The sequence below is a fragment of the Musca autumnalis genome, unplaced genomic scaffold (assembly GCF_047663935.1).
Source record: "Musca autumnalis isolate F117 unplaced genomic scaffold, ASM4766393v1 scaffold_139, whole genome shotgun sequence".
In the NCBI taxonomy this organism is placed as follows: domain Eukaryota; kingdom Metazoa; phylum Arthropoda; class Insecta; order Diptera; family Muscidae; genus Musca; species Musca autumnalis.
In genome coordinates, this window is record NW_027411688.1 from 206,821 (window position 1) to 224,918 (window position 18,098).

The 18,098-nt window shown below is 44.5% G+C and overlaps 1 protein-coding gene across 1 annotated transcript; it reads right to left on the reverse strand.

The window, feature by feature from the left end:
- Positions 1 to 16,225: 16,225 nt before the first annotated feature.
- On the reverse strand, positions 16,226 to 17,194 carry LOC141391837 (lamin-C-like; the record flags this gene model as incomplete). The annotated part of the gene is made up of 1 exon (XM_073964531.1): positions 16,226 to 17,194. A coding segment is annotated over exon 1 (969 nt), but the record flags the coding sequence as incomplete, so codon positions are not given.
- Between the last annotated feature and the right edge of the window lie 904 nt (positions 17,195 to 18,098).

Below are 18,098 nucleotides of genomic sequence, written 5' to 3' on the forward strand. Positions count from 1 at the left end.
CGGTGATCTTTTGTACTGGGAAAGTCATGCCCGGTCAACTTTTGTACTGGGAAAGTCATGCCCGGTGAACTTTTGTATTGGGAAAGTCATGCCCGGTGAACTTTTGTATTGGGAAAGTCATGCCCGGTGAACTTTTGTATTGGGAAAGTCATGCCCGGTGAACTTTTGTATTGGGAAAGTCATGCCCGGTGAACTTTTGTATTGGGAAAGTCATGCCCGGTGAACTTTTGTATTGGGAAAGTCATGCCCGGTAATCTTTTGTACTGGGAAAGTCATGCCCGGTCAACTTTTGTATTGGGAAAGTCATGCCCGGTGAACTTTTGTATTGGGAAAGTCATGCCCGGTGAACTTTTGTATTGGGAAAGTCATGCCCGGTGAACTTTTGTATTGGGAAAGTCATGCCCGGTGAACTTTTGTATTGGGAAAGTCATGCCCGGTGAACTTTTGTATTGGGAAAGTCATGCCCGGTGAACTTTTGTATTGGGAAAGTCATGCCCGGTGAACTTTTTATTGGGAAAGTCATGCCCGGTGAACTTTTGTTTTGGGAAAGTCATGCCCGGTGAACTTTTGTATTGGGAAAGTCATGCCCGGTCAACTTTTGTATTGGGAAAGTCATGCCCGGTCAACTTTTGTATTGGGAAAGTCATGCCCGGTGAACTTTTGTATTGGGAAAGTCATGCCCGGTGATCTTTTGTACTGGGAAAGTCATGCCCGGTGAACTTTTGTATTGGGAAAGTCATGCCCGGTCAACTTTTGTATTGGGAAAGTCATGCCCGGTGAACTTTTGTATTGGGAAAGTCATGCCCGGTGACCTTTTGTACTGGGAAAGTCATGCCCGGTGAACTTTTGTATTGGGAAAGTCATGCCCGGTGAACTTTTGTATTGGGAAAGTCATGCCCGGTCAACTTTTGTATTGGGAAACTCATGCCCGGTGAACTTTTGTACTGGGAAAGTCATGCCCGGTGAACTTTTGTATTGGGAAAGTCATGCCCGGTCAACTTTTGTATTGGGAAAGTCATGCCCGGTGATCTTTTGTACTGGGAAAGTCATGCCCGGTGAACTTTTGTATTGGGAAAGTCATGCCCGGTGAACTTTTGAACTGGGAAAGTCATGCCCGGTGAACTTTTGTACTGGGAAAGTCATGCCCGGTGAACTTTTGTATTGGGAAAGTCATGCCCGGTGAACTTTTGTATTGGGAAAGTCATGCCCGGTGAACTTTTGTATTGGGAAAGTCATGCCCGGTGTATTTTGTATTGGGAAAGTCATGCCCGGTCAACTTATTTGTTGGGAAAGTCATGCCCGGTGAACTTTTGTACTGGGAAAGTCATGCCCGGTGAACTTTTGTATTGGGAAAGTCATGCCCGGTCAACTTTTGTATGGGAAAAGTCATGTCCGGTGAACTTTTGTATGGGAAAAGTCATGCCCGGTGAACTTTTGTATTGGGAAAGTCATGCCCGGTGAACTTTTGTATTGGGAAAGTCATGCCCGGTGATTTTTTGTACTGGGAAAGTCATGCCCGGTGAACTTTTGTATGGGAAAAGTCATGCCCGGTGAACTTTTGTATTGGGAAAGTCATGCCCGGTGATCTTTTGTACTGGGAAAGTCATGCCCGATGAACTTTTGTATTGGGAAAGTCATGCCCGGTTAACTTTTGTATTGGGAAAGTCATGCCCGGTCAACTTTTGTATTGGGAAAGTCATGCCCGGTGATCTTTTGTACTGGGAAAGTCATGCCCGGTGAACTTTTGTACTGGGAAAGTCATGCCCGGTGAACTTTTGTATTGGGAAAGTCATGCCCGGTGATCTTTTGTATTGGGAAAGTCATGCCCGGTGAACTTTTGTATTGGGAAAGTCATGCCCGGTGAACTTTTGTATTGGGAAAGTCATGCCCGGTGAACTTTTGTATTGGGAAAGTCATGCCCGGTGAACTTTTGTATTGGGAAAGTCATGCCCGGTGATCTTTTGTACTGGGAAAGTCATGCCCGGTGAACTTTTGTACTGGGAAAGTCATGCCCGGTCAACTTTTGTATTGGGAAAGTCATGCCCGGTCAACTTTTGTATTGGGAAAGTCATGCCCGGTCAACTTTTGTATTGGGAAAGTCATGCCCGGTGAACTTTTGTATTGGGAAAGTCATGCCCGGTGAACTTTTGTATTGGGAAAGTCATGCCCGGTGAACTTTTGTATTGGGAAAGTCATGCCCGGTGAACTTTTGTATTGGCAAAGTCATGCCCGGTGAACTTTTGTATTGGGAAAGTCATGCCCGGTGATCTTTTGTACTGGGAAAGTCATGCCCGGTCAACTTTTGTATTGGGAAAGTCATGCCCGGTGAACTTTTGTATGGGAAAAGTCATGCCCGGTCAACTTTTGTATTGGGAAAGTCATTCCCGGTGAACTTTTGTATTGGGAAAGTCATGCCCGGTGAACTTTTGTATTGGGAAAGTCATGCCCGGTGAACTTTTGTATTGGGAAAGTCATGCCCGGTCAACTTTTGTGTTGGGAAAGTCATGCCCGGTCAACTTTTGTATGGGAAAAGTCATGCCCGGTGAACTTTTGTATTGGGAAAGTCATGCCCGGTGAACTTTTGTATTGGGAAAGTCATGCCCGGTGAACTTTTGAACTGGGAAAGTCATGCCCGGTGAACTTTTGTACTGGGAAAGTCATGCCCGGTGAACTTTTGTATTGGGAAAGTCATGCCCGGTGAACTTTTGTATTGGGAAAGTCATGCCCGGTGAACTTTTGTATTGGGAAAGTCATGCCCGGTGTATTTTGTATTGGGAAAGTCATGCCCGGTCAACTTTTGTATTGGGAAAGTCATGCCCGGTGAACTTTTGTACTGGGAAAGTCATGCCCGGTGAACTTTTGTATTGGGAAAGTCATGCCCGGTCAACTTTTGTATGGGAAAAGTCATGCCCGGTGAACTTTTGTATGGGAAAAGTCATGTCCGGTGAACTTTTGTATTGGGAAAGTCATGCCCGGTCAACTTTTGTATTGGGAAAGTCATGCCCGGTGAACTTTTGTATTGGGAAAGTCATGCCCGGTGAACTTTTGTATTGGGAAAGTCATGCCCGGTGATATTTTGTACTGGGAAAGTCATGCCCGGTGAACTTTTGTACTGGGAAAGTCATACCCGGTGAACTTTTGTACTGGGAAAGTCATGCCCGGTCAACTTTTGTATTGGGAAAGTCATGCCCGGTGAACTTTTGTATTGGGAAAGTCATGCCCGGTGAACTTTTGTATTGGGAAAGTCATGCCCGGTGATCTTTTGTACTGGGAAAGTCATGCCCGGTGAACTTTTGTACTGGGAAAGTCATGCCCGGTGAACTTTTGTATTGGGAAAGTCATGCCCGGTCAACTTTTGTATTGGGAAAGTCATGCCCGGTGAACTTTTGTATTGGGAAAGTCATGCCCGGTGAACTTTTGTATTGGGAAAGTCATGCCCGGTGATCTTTTGTACTGGGAAAGTCATGCCCGGTGAACTTTTGTATGGGAAAAGTCATGCCCGGTGAACTTTTGTATGGGAAAAGTCATGCCCGGTGAACTTTTGTATTGGGAAAGTCATGCCCGGTGAACTTTTGTACTTGGAAAGTCATGCCCGGTGAACTTTTGTACTGGGAAAGTCATGCCCGGCGAACTTTTGCACTGGGAAAGTCATGCCCGGTGAATATTTGTATTGGGAAAGTCATGCCCGGTGAACTTTTGTATTGGGAAAGTCATGCCCGGTGAACTTTTGTATTGGGAAAGTCATGCCCGGTGATCTTTTGTACTGGGAAAGTCATGCCCGGTGAACTTTTGTATTGGGAAAGTCATGCCCGGTCAACTTTTGTATTGGGAAAGTCATACCCGGTGAACTTTTGTATTGGGAAAGTCATGCCCGGTGAACTTTTGTATTGGGAAAGTCATGCCCGGTGAACTTTTGTATTGCGAAAGTCATGCCCGGTGAACTTTTGTATTGGGAAAGTCATGCCCGGTGAACTTTTGTATTGGGAAAGTCATGCCCGGTGAACTTTTGTACTGGGAAAGTCATGCCGGTGAACTTTTGTATTGGGAAAGTCTGGCCGGTCAACTTTTGTATTGGGAAAATCATGCCCGGTGATCTTTTGTACTGGGAAAGTCATGCCCGGTGATCTTTTGTACTGGGAAAGTCATGCCCGGTGAACTTTTGTATTAGGAAAGTCATGCCCGGTGAACTTTTGTATTGGGAAAGTCATGCCCGGTGAACTTTTATATGGGAAAAGTCATGCCCGGTGATTTTTGTACTGGCAAAGTCATGCCCGGTGAACTTTTGTATTGGGAAAGTCATGCCCGGTGAACTTTTGTATTGGGAAAGTCATGCCCGGTGATCTTTTGTACTGGGAAAGTCATGCCCGGTGAACTTTTGTATGGGAAAAGTCATGCCCGGTGAACTTTTGTATGGGAAAAGTCATGCCCGGTGAACTTTTGTATTGGGAAAATCATGCCCGGTGATCTTTTGTACTGGGAAAGTCATGCCCGGTGAACTTTTGTATTGGGAAAGTCATGCCCGGTGAACTTTTGTATTGGGAAAGTCATGCCCGGTTAACTTTTGTTTTGGGAAAGTCATGCCCGGTGAACTTTTGTACTGGGAAAGTCATGCCCGGTGAACTTTTGTACTGGGAAAGTCATGCCCGGTCAACTTTTGTATTGGGAAAGTCATGCCCGGTGAACTTTTGTTTTGGAAAGTCATGCCCGGTCAACTTTTGTATTGGGAAAGTCATGCCCGGTGAACTTTTGTACTGGGAAAGTCATGCCCGGTGAACTTTTGTATTGGGAAAGTCATGCCCGGTCAACTTTTGTACTGGGAAAGTCATGCCCGGTGAACTTTTGTATTGGGAAAGTCATGCCCGGTGAACTTTTGTATTGGGAAAGTCATGCCCGGTGAACTTTTGTATTGGGAAAGTCATGCCCGGTGAACTTTTGTATTGGGAAAGTCATGCCCGGTGAACTTTTGTACTGGGAAAGTCATGCCCGGTGATCTTTTGTATGGGAAAAGTCATGCCCGGTGAACTTTTGTATTGGGAAAGTCATGCCCGGTGAACTTTTGTATTGGGAAAGTCATGCCCGGTGAACTTTTGTATTGGGAAAGTCATGCCCGGTGAGCATTTGTACTGGGAAAGTCATGCCCGGTGAACTTTTGTATTGGGAAAGTCATGCCCGGTTAACTTTTGTATTGGGAAAGTCATGCCCGGTCAACTTTTGTATTGGGAAAGTCATGCCCGGTGATCTTTTGTACTGGGAAAGTCATGCCCGATGAACTTTTGTATTGGGAAAGTCATGCCCGGTTAACTTTTGTATTGGGAAAGTCATGCCCGGTCAACTTTTGTATTGGGAAAGTCATGCCCGGTGATCTTTTGTACTGGGAAAGTCATGCCCGGTGAACTTTTGTACTGGGAAAGTCATGCCCGGTGAACTTTTGTATTGGGAAAGTCATGCCCGGTCAACTTTTGTATTGGGAAAGTCATGCCCGGTGATCTTTTGTATTGGGAAAGTCATGCCCGGTGAACTTTTGTATTGGGAAAGTCATGCCCGGTGAACTTTTGTATTGGGAAAGTCATGCCCGGTGAACTTTTGTATTGGGAAAGTCATGCCCGGTGAACTTTTGTATTGGGAAAGTCATGCCCGGTGATCTTTTGTACTGGGAAAGTCATGCCCGGTGAACTTTTGTACTGGGAAAGTCATGCCCGGTTAACTTTTGTATTGGGAAAGTCATGCCCGGTTAACTTTTGTATTGGGAAAGTCATGCCCGGTCAACTTTTGTATTGGGAAAGTCATGCCCGGTGATCTTTTGTACTGGGAAAGTCATGCCCGATGAACTTTTGTATTGGGAAAGTCATGCCCGGTTAACTTTTGTATTGGGAAAGTCATGCCCGGTCAACTTTTGTATTGGGAAAGTCATGCCCGGTGATCTTTTGTACTGGGAAAGTCATGCCCGGTGAACTTTTGTACTGGGAAAGTCATGCCCGGTGAACTTTTGTATTGGGAAAGTCATGCCCGGTCAACTTTTGTATTGGGAAAGTCATGCCCGGTGATCTTTTGTATTGGGAAAGTCATGCCCGGTGAACTTTTGTATTGGGAAAGTCATGCCCGGTGAACTTTTGTATTGGGAAAGTCATGCCCGGTGAACTTTTGTATTGGGAAAGTCATGCCCGGTGAACTTTTGTATTGGGAAAGTCATGCCCGGTGATCTTTTGTACTGGGAAAGTCATGCCCGGTGAACTTTTGTACTGGGAAAGTCATGCCCGGTGAACTTTTGTATTGGGAAAGTCATGCCCGGTCAACTTTTGTATTGGGAAAGTCATGCCCGGTCAACTTTTGTATTGGGAAAGTCATGCCCGGTGAACTTTTGTATTGGGAAAGTCATGCCCGGTGAACTTTTGTATTGGGAAAGTCATGCCCGGTGAACTTTTGTATTGGGAAAGTCATGCCCGGTGAACTTTTGTATTGGCAAAGTCATGCCCGGTGAACTTTTGTATTGGGAAAGTCATGCCCGGTGATCTTTTGTACTGGGAAAGTCATGCCCGGTCAACTTTTGTATTGGGAAAGTCATGCCCGGTGAACTTTTGTATGGGAAAAGTCATGCCCGGTCAACTTTTGTATTGGGAAAGTCATTCCCGGTGAACTTTTGTATTGGGAAAGTCATGCCCGGTGAACTTTTGTATTGGGAAAGTCATGCCCGGTGAACTTTTGTATTGGGAAAGTCATGCCCGGTCAACTTTTGTGTTGGGAAAGTCATGCCCGGTCAACTTTTGTATGGGAAAAGTCATGCCCGGTGAACTTTTGTATTGGGAAAGTCATGCCCGGTGAACTTTTGTATTGGGAAAGTCATGCCCGGTGAACTTTTGAACTGGGAAAGTCATGCCCGGTGAACTTTTGTACTGGGAAAGTCATGCCCGGTGAACTTTTGTATTGGGAAAGTCATGCCCGGTGAACTTTTGTATTGGGAAAGTCATGCCCGGTGAACTTTTGTATTGGGAAAGTCATGCCCGGTGTATTTTGTATTGGGAAAGTCATGCCCGGTCAACTTTTGTATTGGGAAAGTCATGCCCGGTGAACTTTTGTACTGGGAAAGTCATGCCCGGTGAACTTTTGTATTGGGAAAGTCATGCCCGGTCAACTTTTGTATGGGAAAAGTCATGCCCGGTGAACTTTTGTATGGGAAAAGTCATGTCCGGTGAACTTTTGTATTGGGAAAGTCATGCCCGGTCAACTTTTGTATTGGGAAAGTCATGCCCGGTGAACTTTTGTATTGGGAAAGTCATGCCCGGTGAACTTTTGTATTGGGAAAGTCATGCCCGGTGATATTTTGTACTGGGAAAGTCATGCCCGGTGAACTTTTGTACTGGGAAAGTCATACCCGGTGAACTTTTGTACTGGGAAAGTCATGCCCGGTCAACTTTTGTATTGGGAAAGTCATGCCCGGTGAACTTTTGTATTGGGAAAGTCATGCCCGGTGAACTTTTGTATTGGGAAAGTCATGCCCGGTGATCTTTTGTACTGGGAAAGTCATGCCCGGTGAACTTTTGTACTGGGAAAGTCATGCCCGGTGAACTTTTGTATTGGGAAAGTCATGCCCGGTCAACTTTTGTATTGGGAAAGTCATGCCCGGTGAACTTTTGTATTGGGAAAGTCATGCCCGGTGAACTTTTGTATTGGGAAAGTCATGCCCGGTGATCTTTTGTACTGGGAAAGTCATGCCCGGTGAACTTTTGTATGGGAAAAGTCATGCCCGGTGAACTTTTGTATGGGAAAAGTCATGCCCGGTGAACTTTTGTATTGGGAAAGTCATGCCCGGTGAACTTTTGTACTTGGAAAGTCATGCCCGGTGAACTTTTGTACTGGGAAAGTCATGCCCGGCGAACTTTTGTACTGGGAAAGTCATGCCCGGTGAATATTTGTATTGGGAAAGTCATGCCCGGTGAACTTTTGTATTGGGAAAGTCATGCCCGGTGAACTTTTGTATTGGGAAAGTCATGCCCGGTGATCTTTTGTACTGGGAAAGTCATGCCCGGTGAACTTTTGTATTGGGAAAGTCATGCCCGGTCAACTTTTGTATTGGGAAAGTCATACCCGGTGAACTTTTGTATTGGGAAAGTCATGCCCGGTGAACTTTTGTATTGGGAAAGTCATGCCCGGTGAACTTTTGTATTGCGAAAGTCATGCCCGGTGAACTTTTGTATTGGGAAAGTCATGCCCGGTGAACTTTTGTATTGGGAAAGTCATGCCCGGTGAACTTTTGTACTGGGAAAGTCATGCCGGTGAACTTTTGTATTGGGAAAGTCTGGCCGGTCAACTTTTGTATTGGGAAAATCATGCCCGGTGATCTTTTGTACTGGGAAAGTCATGCCCGGTGATCTTTTGTACTGGGAAAGTCATGCCCGGTGAACTTTTGTATTAGGAAAGTCATGCCCGGTGAACTTTTGTATTGGGAAAGTCATGCCCGGTGAACTTTTGTATGGGAAAAGTCATGCCCGGTGATTTTTGTACTGGCAAAGTCATGCCCGGTGAACTTTTGTATTGGGAAAGTCATGCCCGGTGAACTTTTGTATTGGGAAAGTCATGCCCGGTGATCTTTTGTACTGGGAAAGTCATGCCCGGTGAACTTTTGTATGGGAAAAGTCATGCCCGGTGAACTTTTGTATGGGAAAAGTCATGCCCGGTGAACTTTTGTATTGGGAAAATCATGCCCGGTGATCTTTTGTACTGGGAAAGTCATGCCCGGTGAACTTTTGTATTGGGAAAGTCATGCCCGGTGAACTTTTGTATTGGGAAAGTCATGCCCGGTTAACTTTTGTTTTGGGAAAGTCATGCCCGGTGAACTTTTGTACTGGGAAAGTCATGCCCGGTGAACTTTTGTACTGGGAAAGTCATGCCCGGTCAACTTTTGTATTGGGAAAGTCATGCCCGGTGAACTTTTGTTTTGGAAAGTCATGCCCGGTCAACTTTTGTATTGGGAAAGTCATGCCCGGTGAACTTTTGTACTGGGAAAGTCATGCCCGGTGAACTTTTGTATTGGGAAAGTCATGCCCGGTCAACTTTTGTACTGGGAAAGTCATGCCCGGTGAACTTTTGTATTGGGAAAGTCATGCCCGGTGAACTTTTGTATTGGGAAAGTCATGCCCGGTGAACTTTTGTATTGGGAAAGTCATGCCCGGTGAACTTTTGTATTGGGAAAGTCATGCCCGGTGAACTTTTGTACTGGGAAAGTCATGCCCGGTGATCTTTTGTATGGGAAAAGTCATGCCCGGTGAACTTTTGTATTGGGAAAGTCATGCCCAGTGAACTTTTGTATTGGGAAAGTCATGCCCGGTGAACTTTTGTATTGGGAAAGTCATGCCCGGTGAGCATTTGTACTGGGAAAGTCATGCCCGGTCAACTTTTGTATTGGGAAAGTCATGCCCGGTGATCTTTTGTACTGGGAAAGACATGCCCGGTGAACTTTTGTATTGGGAAAGTCATGCCCAGTGAACTTTTGTATTGGGAAAGTCATGCCCGGTGAACTTTTGTATTGGGAAAGTCATGCCCGGTGAACTTTTGCATGGGAAAAGTCATGCCCGGTGAACTTTTGTATGGGAAAAGTCATGCCCGGTGAACTTTTGTATTGGGAAAGTCATGCCCGGTGAACTTTTGTACTGGGAAAGACATGCCCGGTGAACTTTTGTATTGGGAAAGTCATGCCCGGTGAACTTTTGCATGGGAAAAGTCATGCCCGGTGAACTTTTGTATGGGAAAAGTCATGCCCGGTGAACTTTTGTATTGGGAAAGTCATGCCCGGTGAACTTTTGTACTGGGAAAGACATGCCCGGTGAACTTTTGTATTGGGAAAGTCATGCCCGGTGAACTTTTGTATTGGGAAAGTCATGCCCGGTGAGCATTTGTACTGGGAAAGTCATGCCCGGTCAACTTTTGTATTGGGAAAGTCATGCCCGGTGATCTTTTGTACTGGGAAAGACATGCCCGGTGAACTTTTGTATTGGGAAAGTCATGCCCAGTGAACTTTTGTATTGGGAAAGTCATGCCCGGTGAACTTTTGTATTGGGAAAGTCATGCCCGGTGAACTTTTGTATTGGGAAAGTCATGCCCGGTGAACTTTTGTATTGGGAAAGTTATGCCCGGTGATCTTTTGTACTGGGAAAGTCATGCCCGGTGAACTTTTGAATTGGGAAAGTCATGCCCGGTGAACTTTTGTACTGGGAAAGTCATGCCCGGTGAACTTTTGTATTGGGAAAGTCATGCCCGGTGAACTTTTGTATAGGGAAAGTCATGCCCGGTGAACTTTTGTACTGGGAAAGTCATGCCCGGTGAACTTTTGTATGGGAAAAGTCATGCCCGGTGATCTTTTGTACTGGTAAAGTCATGCCCGGTGAACTTTTGTATTGGGAAAGTCATGCCCGGTGATCTTTTGTATTGGGAAAGTCATGCCCGGTCAACTTTTGTATGGAAAAAGTCATGCCCGGTGAACTTTTGTATTGGGAAAATCATGCCCGGTAAATTTTGCATGGGAAAAGTCATGCCCGGTGAACTTTTGTATGGGAAAAGTCATGCCCGGTGAACTTTTGTATTGGGAAAGTCATGCCCGGTGAACTTTTGTATTGGGAAAGTCATGCCCGGTGAACTTTTGTATTGGGAAAGTCATGCCCGGTGAACTTTTGTACTGGGAAAGTCATGCCCGGTGAACTTTTGTATTGGGAAAGTCATGCCCGGTCAACTTTTGTATTAGGAAAGTCATGCCCGGTGATCTTTTGTACTGGGAAAGTCATGCCCGGTGATCTTTTGTACTGGGAAAGTCATGCCCGGTGAACTTTTGTATTAGGAAAGTCATGCCCGGTGAACTTTTGTATTGGGAAAGTCATGCCCGGTGAACTTTTGTATGGGAAAAGTCATGCCCGGTGATCTTTTGTACTGGGAAAGTCATGCCCGGTGAACTTTTGTATTGGGAAAGTCATGCCCGGTGAACTTTTGTATTGGGAAAGTCATGCCCGGTGATCTTTTGTACTGGGAAAGTCATGCCCGGTGAACTTTTGTATGGGAAAAGTCATGCCCGGTGAACTTTTGTATAGGAAAAGTCATGCCCGGTGAACTTTTGTATTGGGAAAGTCATGCCCGGTGAACTTTTGTATGGGAAAAGTCATGCCCGGTGAACTTTTGTATTGGGAAAGTCATGCCCGGTGAACTTTTGTATGGGAAAAGTCATGCCCGGTCATCTTTTGTATTGGGAAAGTCATGCCCGGTGAACTTTTGTACTGAGAAAGTCATGCCCGGTGAACTTTTGTACTGAGAAAGTCATGCCCGGTAAACTTTTGTACTGGGAAAGTCATGCCCGGTGAACTTTTGTACTGGGAAAGTCATGCCCGGTGAACTTTTGTATTGGGAAAGTCATGCCCGGTGAACTTTTGTGTTGGGAAAGTCATGCCCGGTGAACTTTTGTATTGGGAAAGTCATGCCCGGTGAACTTTTGTATTGGGAAAGTCATGCCCGGTGAACTTTTGTATTGGGAAAGTCATGCCCGGTGATCTTTTGTACTGGGAAAGTCATGCCCGGTGAACTTTTGTATTGGGAAAGTCATGCCCGGTGAACTTTTGTATTGGGAAAGTCATGCCCGGTGAACATTTGTACTGGGAAAGTCATGCCCGTTCAACTTTTGTATTGGGAAAGTCATGCCCGGTCAACTTTTGTATTGGGAAAGTCATGCCCGGTCAACTTTTGTATGGGAAAAGTCATGCCCGGTGAACTTTTGTATTGGGAAGTCATGCCCGGTCAACTTTTGTATTGGGAAAGTCATGCCCGGTCAACTTTTGTATTGGGAAAGTCATGCCCGGTCAACTTTTGTATTGGGAAAGTCATGCCCGGTGATCTTTTGTACTGGGAAAGTCATGCCCGGTGAACTTTTGTATTGGGAAAGTCATGCCCGGTGATCTTTTGTACTGGGAAAGTCATGCCCGGTCAACTTTTGTATTAGGAAAGTCATGCCCGGTCAACTTTTGTATTGGGAAAGTCATGCCCGGTGATCTTTTGTATTGGGAAAGTCATGCCCGGTCAACTTTTGTATTGGGAAAGTCATGCCCGGTCAACTTTTGTATTGGGAAAGTCATGCCCGGTGAACTTTTGTATTGGGAAAGTCATGCCCGGTGAACTTTTGTACTGGGAAAGTCATGCCCGGTGAACTTTTGTACTGGGAAAGTCATGCCCGGTCAACTTTTGTATTGGGAAAGTCATGCCCGGTGAACTTTTGTATTGGGAAAGTCATGCCCGGTGAACTTTTGTACTGGGAAAGAAATGCCCGGTGAACTTTTGTATTGGGAAAGTCATGCCCGGTCAACTTTTGTATTGGGAAAGTCATGCCCGGTGAACTTTTGTATTGGGAAAGTCATGCCCGGTAAACTTTTGTATTGGGAAAGTCATGTCCGGTGATCTTTTGTACTGGGAAAGTCATGCCCGGTGAACTTTTGTACTGGGAAAGTCATGCCCGGTGAACTTTTGTATTGGGAAATTCATGCCCGGTGAACTTTTGTATTGGGAAAGTCATGTCCGGTGATCTTTTGTACTGGGAAAGTCATGCCCGGTGAACTTTTGTATTGGGAAAGTCATGCCCGGTGATCTTTTGTATTGGGAATGTCATGCCCGGTCAACTTTTGTATGGGAAAAGTCATGCCCGGTGAACTTTTGTATTGGGAAAGTCATGCCCGGTCAACTTTTGTATTAGGAAAGTCATGCCCGGTGAACTTTTGTATGGGAAAAGTCATCTCCGGTGAACTTTTGTATTAGGAAAGTCATGCCCGGTCAACTTTTGTATTGTGAAAGTCATGCCCGGTGAACTTTTGTATTGGGAAAGTCATGCCCAGTCAACTTTTGTATGGGAAAAGCCATGCCCGGTGAACTTTTGTATTGGGAAAGTCATGCCCGGTGAACTTTTGTATTGGGAAAGTCATGCCCGGTCAACTTTTGTATTGGGAAAGTCATGCCCGGTCAACTTTTGTATGGGAAAAGTCATTCCCGGTGAACTTTTGTATTGGGAAAGTCATGCCCGGTCAACTTTTGTATTGGGAAAGTCATGCTCGGTCAACTTTTGTATTGGGAAAGTCATGCCCGGTGAACTTTTGTATTGGGAAAGTCATGCCCGGTGAACTTTTGTATGGGAAAGTCATGCCCGGTGAACTTTTGTATTGGGAAAGTCATGCCCGGTCAACTTTTGTATTGGGAAAGTCATGCCCGGTGATCTTTTGTACTGGGAAAGTCATGCCCGGTGAACTTTTGTACTGGGAAAGTCATGACCGGTGAACTTTTGTATTGGGAAAGTCATGCCCGTTGAACTTTTGTATTGGGAAAGTCATGCCCGGTGAACTTTTGTATTGGTAAAGTCATGCCCGGTGATCTTTTGTATTGGGAAAGTCATGCCCGGTCAACTTTTGTATGGGAAAATTCATGCCCGGTAAACTTTTGTATTGGGAAAGTCATGCCCGGTGAACTTTTGTATTGGGAAAGTCATGCCCGGTGAACTTTTGTATTGGGAAAGTCATGCCCGGTGAACATTTGTACTGGGAAAGTCATGCCCGGTCAACTTTTGTATTGGGAAAGTCATGCCCGGTGAACTTTTGTATGGGAAGAGTCATGCCCGGTCAACTTTTGTATTGGGAAAGTCATGCCCGGTGAACTTTTGTACTGGGAAAGTCATGCCCGGTCAACTTTTGTATTGGGAAAGTCATGCCCGGTCAACTTTTGTATTGGGAAAGTCATGCCCGGTGAACTTTTGTACTGGGAAAGTCATGCCCGGTGAACTTTTGTATTGGGAAAGTCATGCCCGGTGAACTTTTGTATTGGGAAAGTCATCTCCGGTGAACTTTTGTATTAGGAAAGTCATGCCCGGTCAACTTTTGTATTGTGAAAGTCATGCCCGGTGAACTTTTGTATTGGGAAAGTCATGCCCGGTCAACTTTTGTATGAGAAAAGCCATGCCCGGTGAACTTTTGTATTGGGTAAGTCATGCCCGGTGAACTTTTGTATTGGGAAAGTCATGCCCGGTCAACTTTTGTATTGGGAAAGTCATGCTCGGTGAACTTTTGTATGGGAAAAGTCATGCCCGGTGAACTTTTGTATTGGGAAAGTCATGCCCGGTCAACTTTTGTATTGGGAAAGTCATGCCCGGTCAACTTTTGTATTGGGAAAGTCATGCCCGGTGAACTTTTGTATTGGGAAAGTCATGCCCGGTGAACTTTTGTATGGGAAAGTCATGCCCGGTGAACTTTTTTATTGGGAAAGTCATGCCCGGTCAACTTTTGTATTGGGAAAGTCATGCCCGGTGATCTTTTGTACTGGGAAAGTCATGCCCAGTGAACTTTTGTATTGGGAAAGTCATGCCCGGTGAACTTTTGTATTGGGAAAGTCATGTCCGGTGAACTTTTGTATTGGGAAAGTCATGCCCGGTGATCTTTTGTATTGGGAAAGTCATGCCCGGTCAACTTTTGTATGGGAAAAGTCATGCCCGGTGAACTTTTGTATTGGGAAAGTCGTGCCCGGTGAACTTTTGTATTGGGAAAGTCATGCCCGATGAACTTTTGTATTGGGAAAGTCATGCCCGGTGAACATTTGTACTGGGAAAGTCATGCCCGGTCAACTTTTGTATTGGGAAAGTCATGCCCGGTGAACTTTTGTATGGGAAAAGTCATGCCCGGTCAACTTTTGTATTGGGAAAGTCATGCCCGGTGAACTTTTGTACTGGGAAAGTCATGCCCGGTCAACCTTTGTATTGGGAAAGTCATGCCCGGTCAACTTTTGTATTGGGAAAGTCATGCCCGGTGAACTTTTGTACTGGGAAAGTCATGCCCGGTGAACTTTTGTATTGGGAAAGTCATGCCCGGTGAACTTTTGTATTGGGAAAGTCATGCCCGGTGAACTTTTGTACTGGGAAAGTCATGCCCGGTGAACTTTTGTATTGGGAAAGTCATGCCCGGTGAACTTTTGTACTGGGAAAGTCATGCCCGGTGAACTTTTGTATGGGAAAAGTTATGCCCGGTGAACTTTTGTATGGGAAAAGTCATGCCCGGTGATCTTTTGTACTGGGAAAGTCATGCCCGGTGAACTTTTGTATTGGGAAAGTCATGCCCGGTGAACATTTGTACTGGGAAAGTCATGCCCGGTCAACTTTTGTATTGGGAAAGTCATGCCCGGTGAACTTTTGTATGGGAAAAGTCATGCCCGGTCAACTTTTGTATTGGGAAAGTCATGCCCGGTGAACTTTTGTACTGGGAAAGTCATGCCCGGTCAACTTTTGTATTGGGAAAGTCATGCCCGGTCGACTTTTGTATTGGGAAAGTCATGCCCGGTGAACTTTTGTACTGGGAAAGTCATGCCCGGTGAACTTTTGTATTGGGAAAGTCATGCCCGGTGAACTTTTGTATTGGGAAAGTCATCTCCGGTGAACTTTTGTATTAGGAAAGTCATGCCCGGTCAACTTTTGTATTGTGAAAGTCATGCCCGGTGAACTTTTGTATTGGGAAAGTCATGCCCGGTCAACTTTTGTATGGGAAAAGCCATACCCGGTGAACTTTTGTATTGGGTAAGTCATGCCCGGTGAACTTTTGTATTGGGAAAGTTGATGAGGCGACTCCTAGCCTCATCACTACAATGCAGCCCAAGAAAACCTAAGGAAAAACCCAAGAACGAAAACACGCGGGTGATGTATATTCTTCGATGGTTCGAAAGAAACTCAAATTTTATTTACTATTCTACAAAATATTTACAACTCTTAAAACTAACACACACAGACAATACATTTAGTAATGTACGCTGTGTACATAAATACATCATGCACACCACGCACACACTGCGTTGCGGGTGATAAGAAACATACACTATTTTATTACCGACCCTTTCTATTTATGGCCGACATCTGTTATGTGTAAAGATAGCACATTGGTGCGTTGACTAAAATCTACCTGACACCATTAAAAACAATTCTATAAAATTGTCCATACTCCCCGCCGTGAAAAGATCCTAATCTTTTAACAATTGTATGTATTAGTATCTTATCTTTTACAAACTAAATTTTTTAGTAATATTGCAATTACATTTAATTTTGTAACTGCTGAAGGCATTACTTATATTCTAAAACTAATTATATGAATGCAACAATTATTATAACTTAATTCTAGGTGATGGCACCCAACACCTTCAGCAACCAGCTCGGACGGGGACTTCTTTTCCATTGCTTAATTACGTGGTAAATCCATTTTCTTCGTAGAGGATAACCTGAAACATTGCTAGCGTCAGCTCTGGTTGTGCGATAACCGGTAACTTCTTCATTGGCATTAAACATCGATGCCTTTTTGCTAGCGCCACCTTGTATTTCTTGTGACTTCATAACCATGTGGATCGGAGGTTCATATGTTGCACTAACTCTCAATTTGTTGATATCACCCTCAATGGTGCCTGAGCGATGGAAATTGACGTCATTCTCTTTGTCATTGGCATTAGGTTTAAATTGGAAACCACCGATATGTACTTCTTTAGTACCTTTCTTCAGTACCATTTCTTCAAGATCACTTTGGGAAATTTCGATGTGATCTTTCTCCCTGCTGGGTTGACTCATATCTTCTTCGTTCCACAGTAATTTGTCGTACATAGCACTTTCTTCTTGTAGTTGTTGTTGTGCCATTCCATTTCGTAGACGTCGCAATTCATCTTCCAGATTTACTACCTCAGCAGCATGGCATGTCCGTTCCTGTTGGATCAATTCCTCCAAATCACGATTACGGGTATTCAATGCAGCATTTGTAGCTTCCAACTCATTAATGCGACTATTCAAGCTATGATTGGCTTCTGCTTGAAGACTATTAATCTCTTGTTGGTACATCATTTCAAGTTTGCGCATTTGTTCTTCGTGTTGTTCACGCAACTGTTGTAACACTGCACTTATTTCAGCTTGGTGGCGAGAATGTATTTCATCAATTTCTCGCAAATGACTTTGCTCCTTAAACGTGAGTTCTTCGCGTAGTCTCTGAATGCGGTTTTGCAAATCCGTACGGATCATGGATTCAGCGTTTAAATATTTACGAGCTTCGTCCAATTGTTGTCGTAGACACTCCGATTCTTTCTGCACTTCACAAAGATTTTCCACAGCCTTTTCCTTTTCAGCATAAGCAGCATTGTATTTGACGGTAACGTCAGTGACCTGTGACTCATACATGCGAGCCTTTTCTTCAGCAAGTCGGCAGTCCTTGATTTGTTGATCCAATTTGGACTTAAATTGCTCATTTTCTTCTCGTAATCGATTTGTTTCACTTTTTAATTTTCGCGAAACATCCACCCACGCCTTTTCATTCTCAGTTTTCGAGCTCCTAACAACTTCCTGTATAGGCCCTAAACTACCTGAGAACTGTGCCTCATAATTTATGTTCACCTTTTTTGGTGCTACTCTTGAAATGTTCCCACTTCTTACTATTTGGTAACAAATTTGCAGATAATGGTAATGACTTGTGTAGTCACCCTCTATCCCTACTACCTCCAAATATCGCACGTAATGTGACAATAATGACTGATAACTCTTTTCGAAGTCTTTTGTTCTTGAGAAAAGAGCTTTTCTAATCTCCCCCCAAAAATCAAAAGAAGCATCTACTAAATTAATTGTTTCCCTAATATTTGGCGGTCCTGTTTGGAGCAGTCCGGATTTCTTTCCACACTGTTCCGATGAACTTAAGCTGTTCACCTCAGCTATAAAATCTACATTATGTAAACGTGGCACTTCTATAGGCACAAACAAACCCATAGCTTCCATGTTTTCCTCTATGCTTTTAACGGCATATTGCACTCCCACAGCGAATATGCAATGATCGTATGGTACTTTTTCCATACGTCGGAGCTCCCTTTCGTTACCTAAAAAGTCCGTTCTTGCTTCCGCGAAAGAACTAACTATTTTGGAACACTTTTCCCTAATTTCCTTGGCTACACTTGTTTGAGCAATTTTGTATATTTGTAAATCAATGGACACTATATACTCGCCCAACATCCTTTGATGTTGGATGAATTCTTCGAAATTCATTTTCGCGAGCTATATTTTTTGTCACTTTATTATTTTTTTTTATTTGTTATTA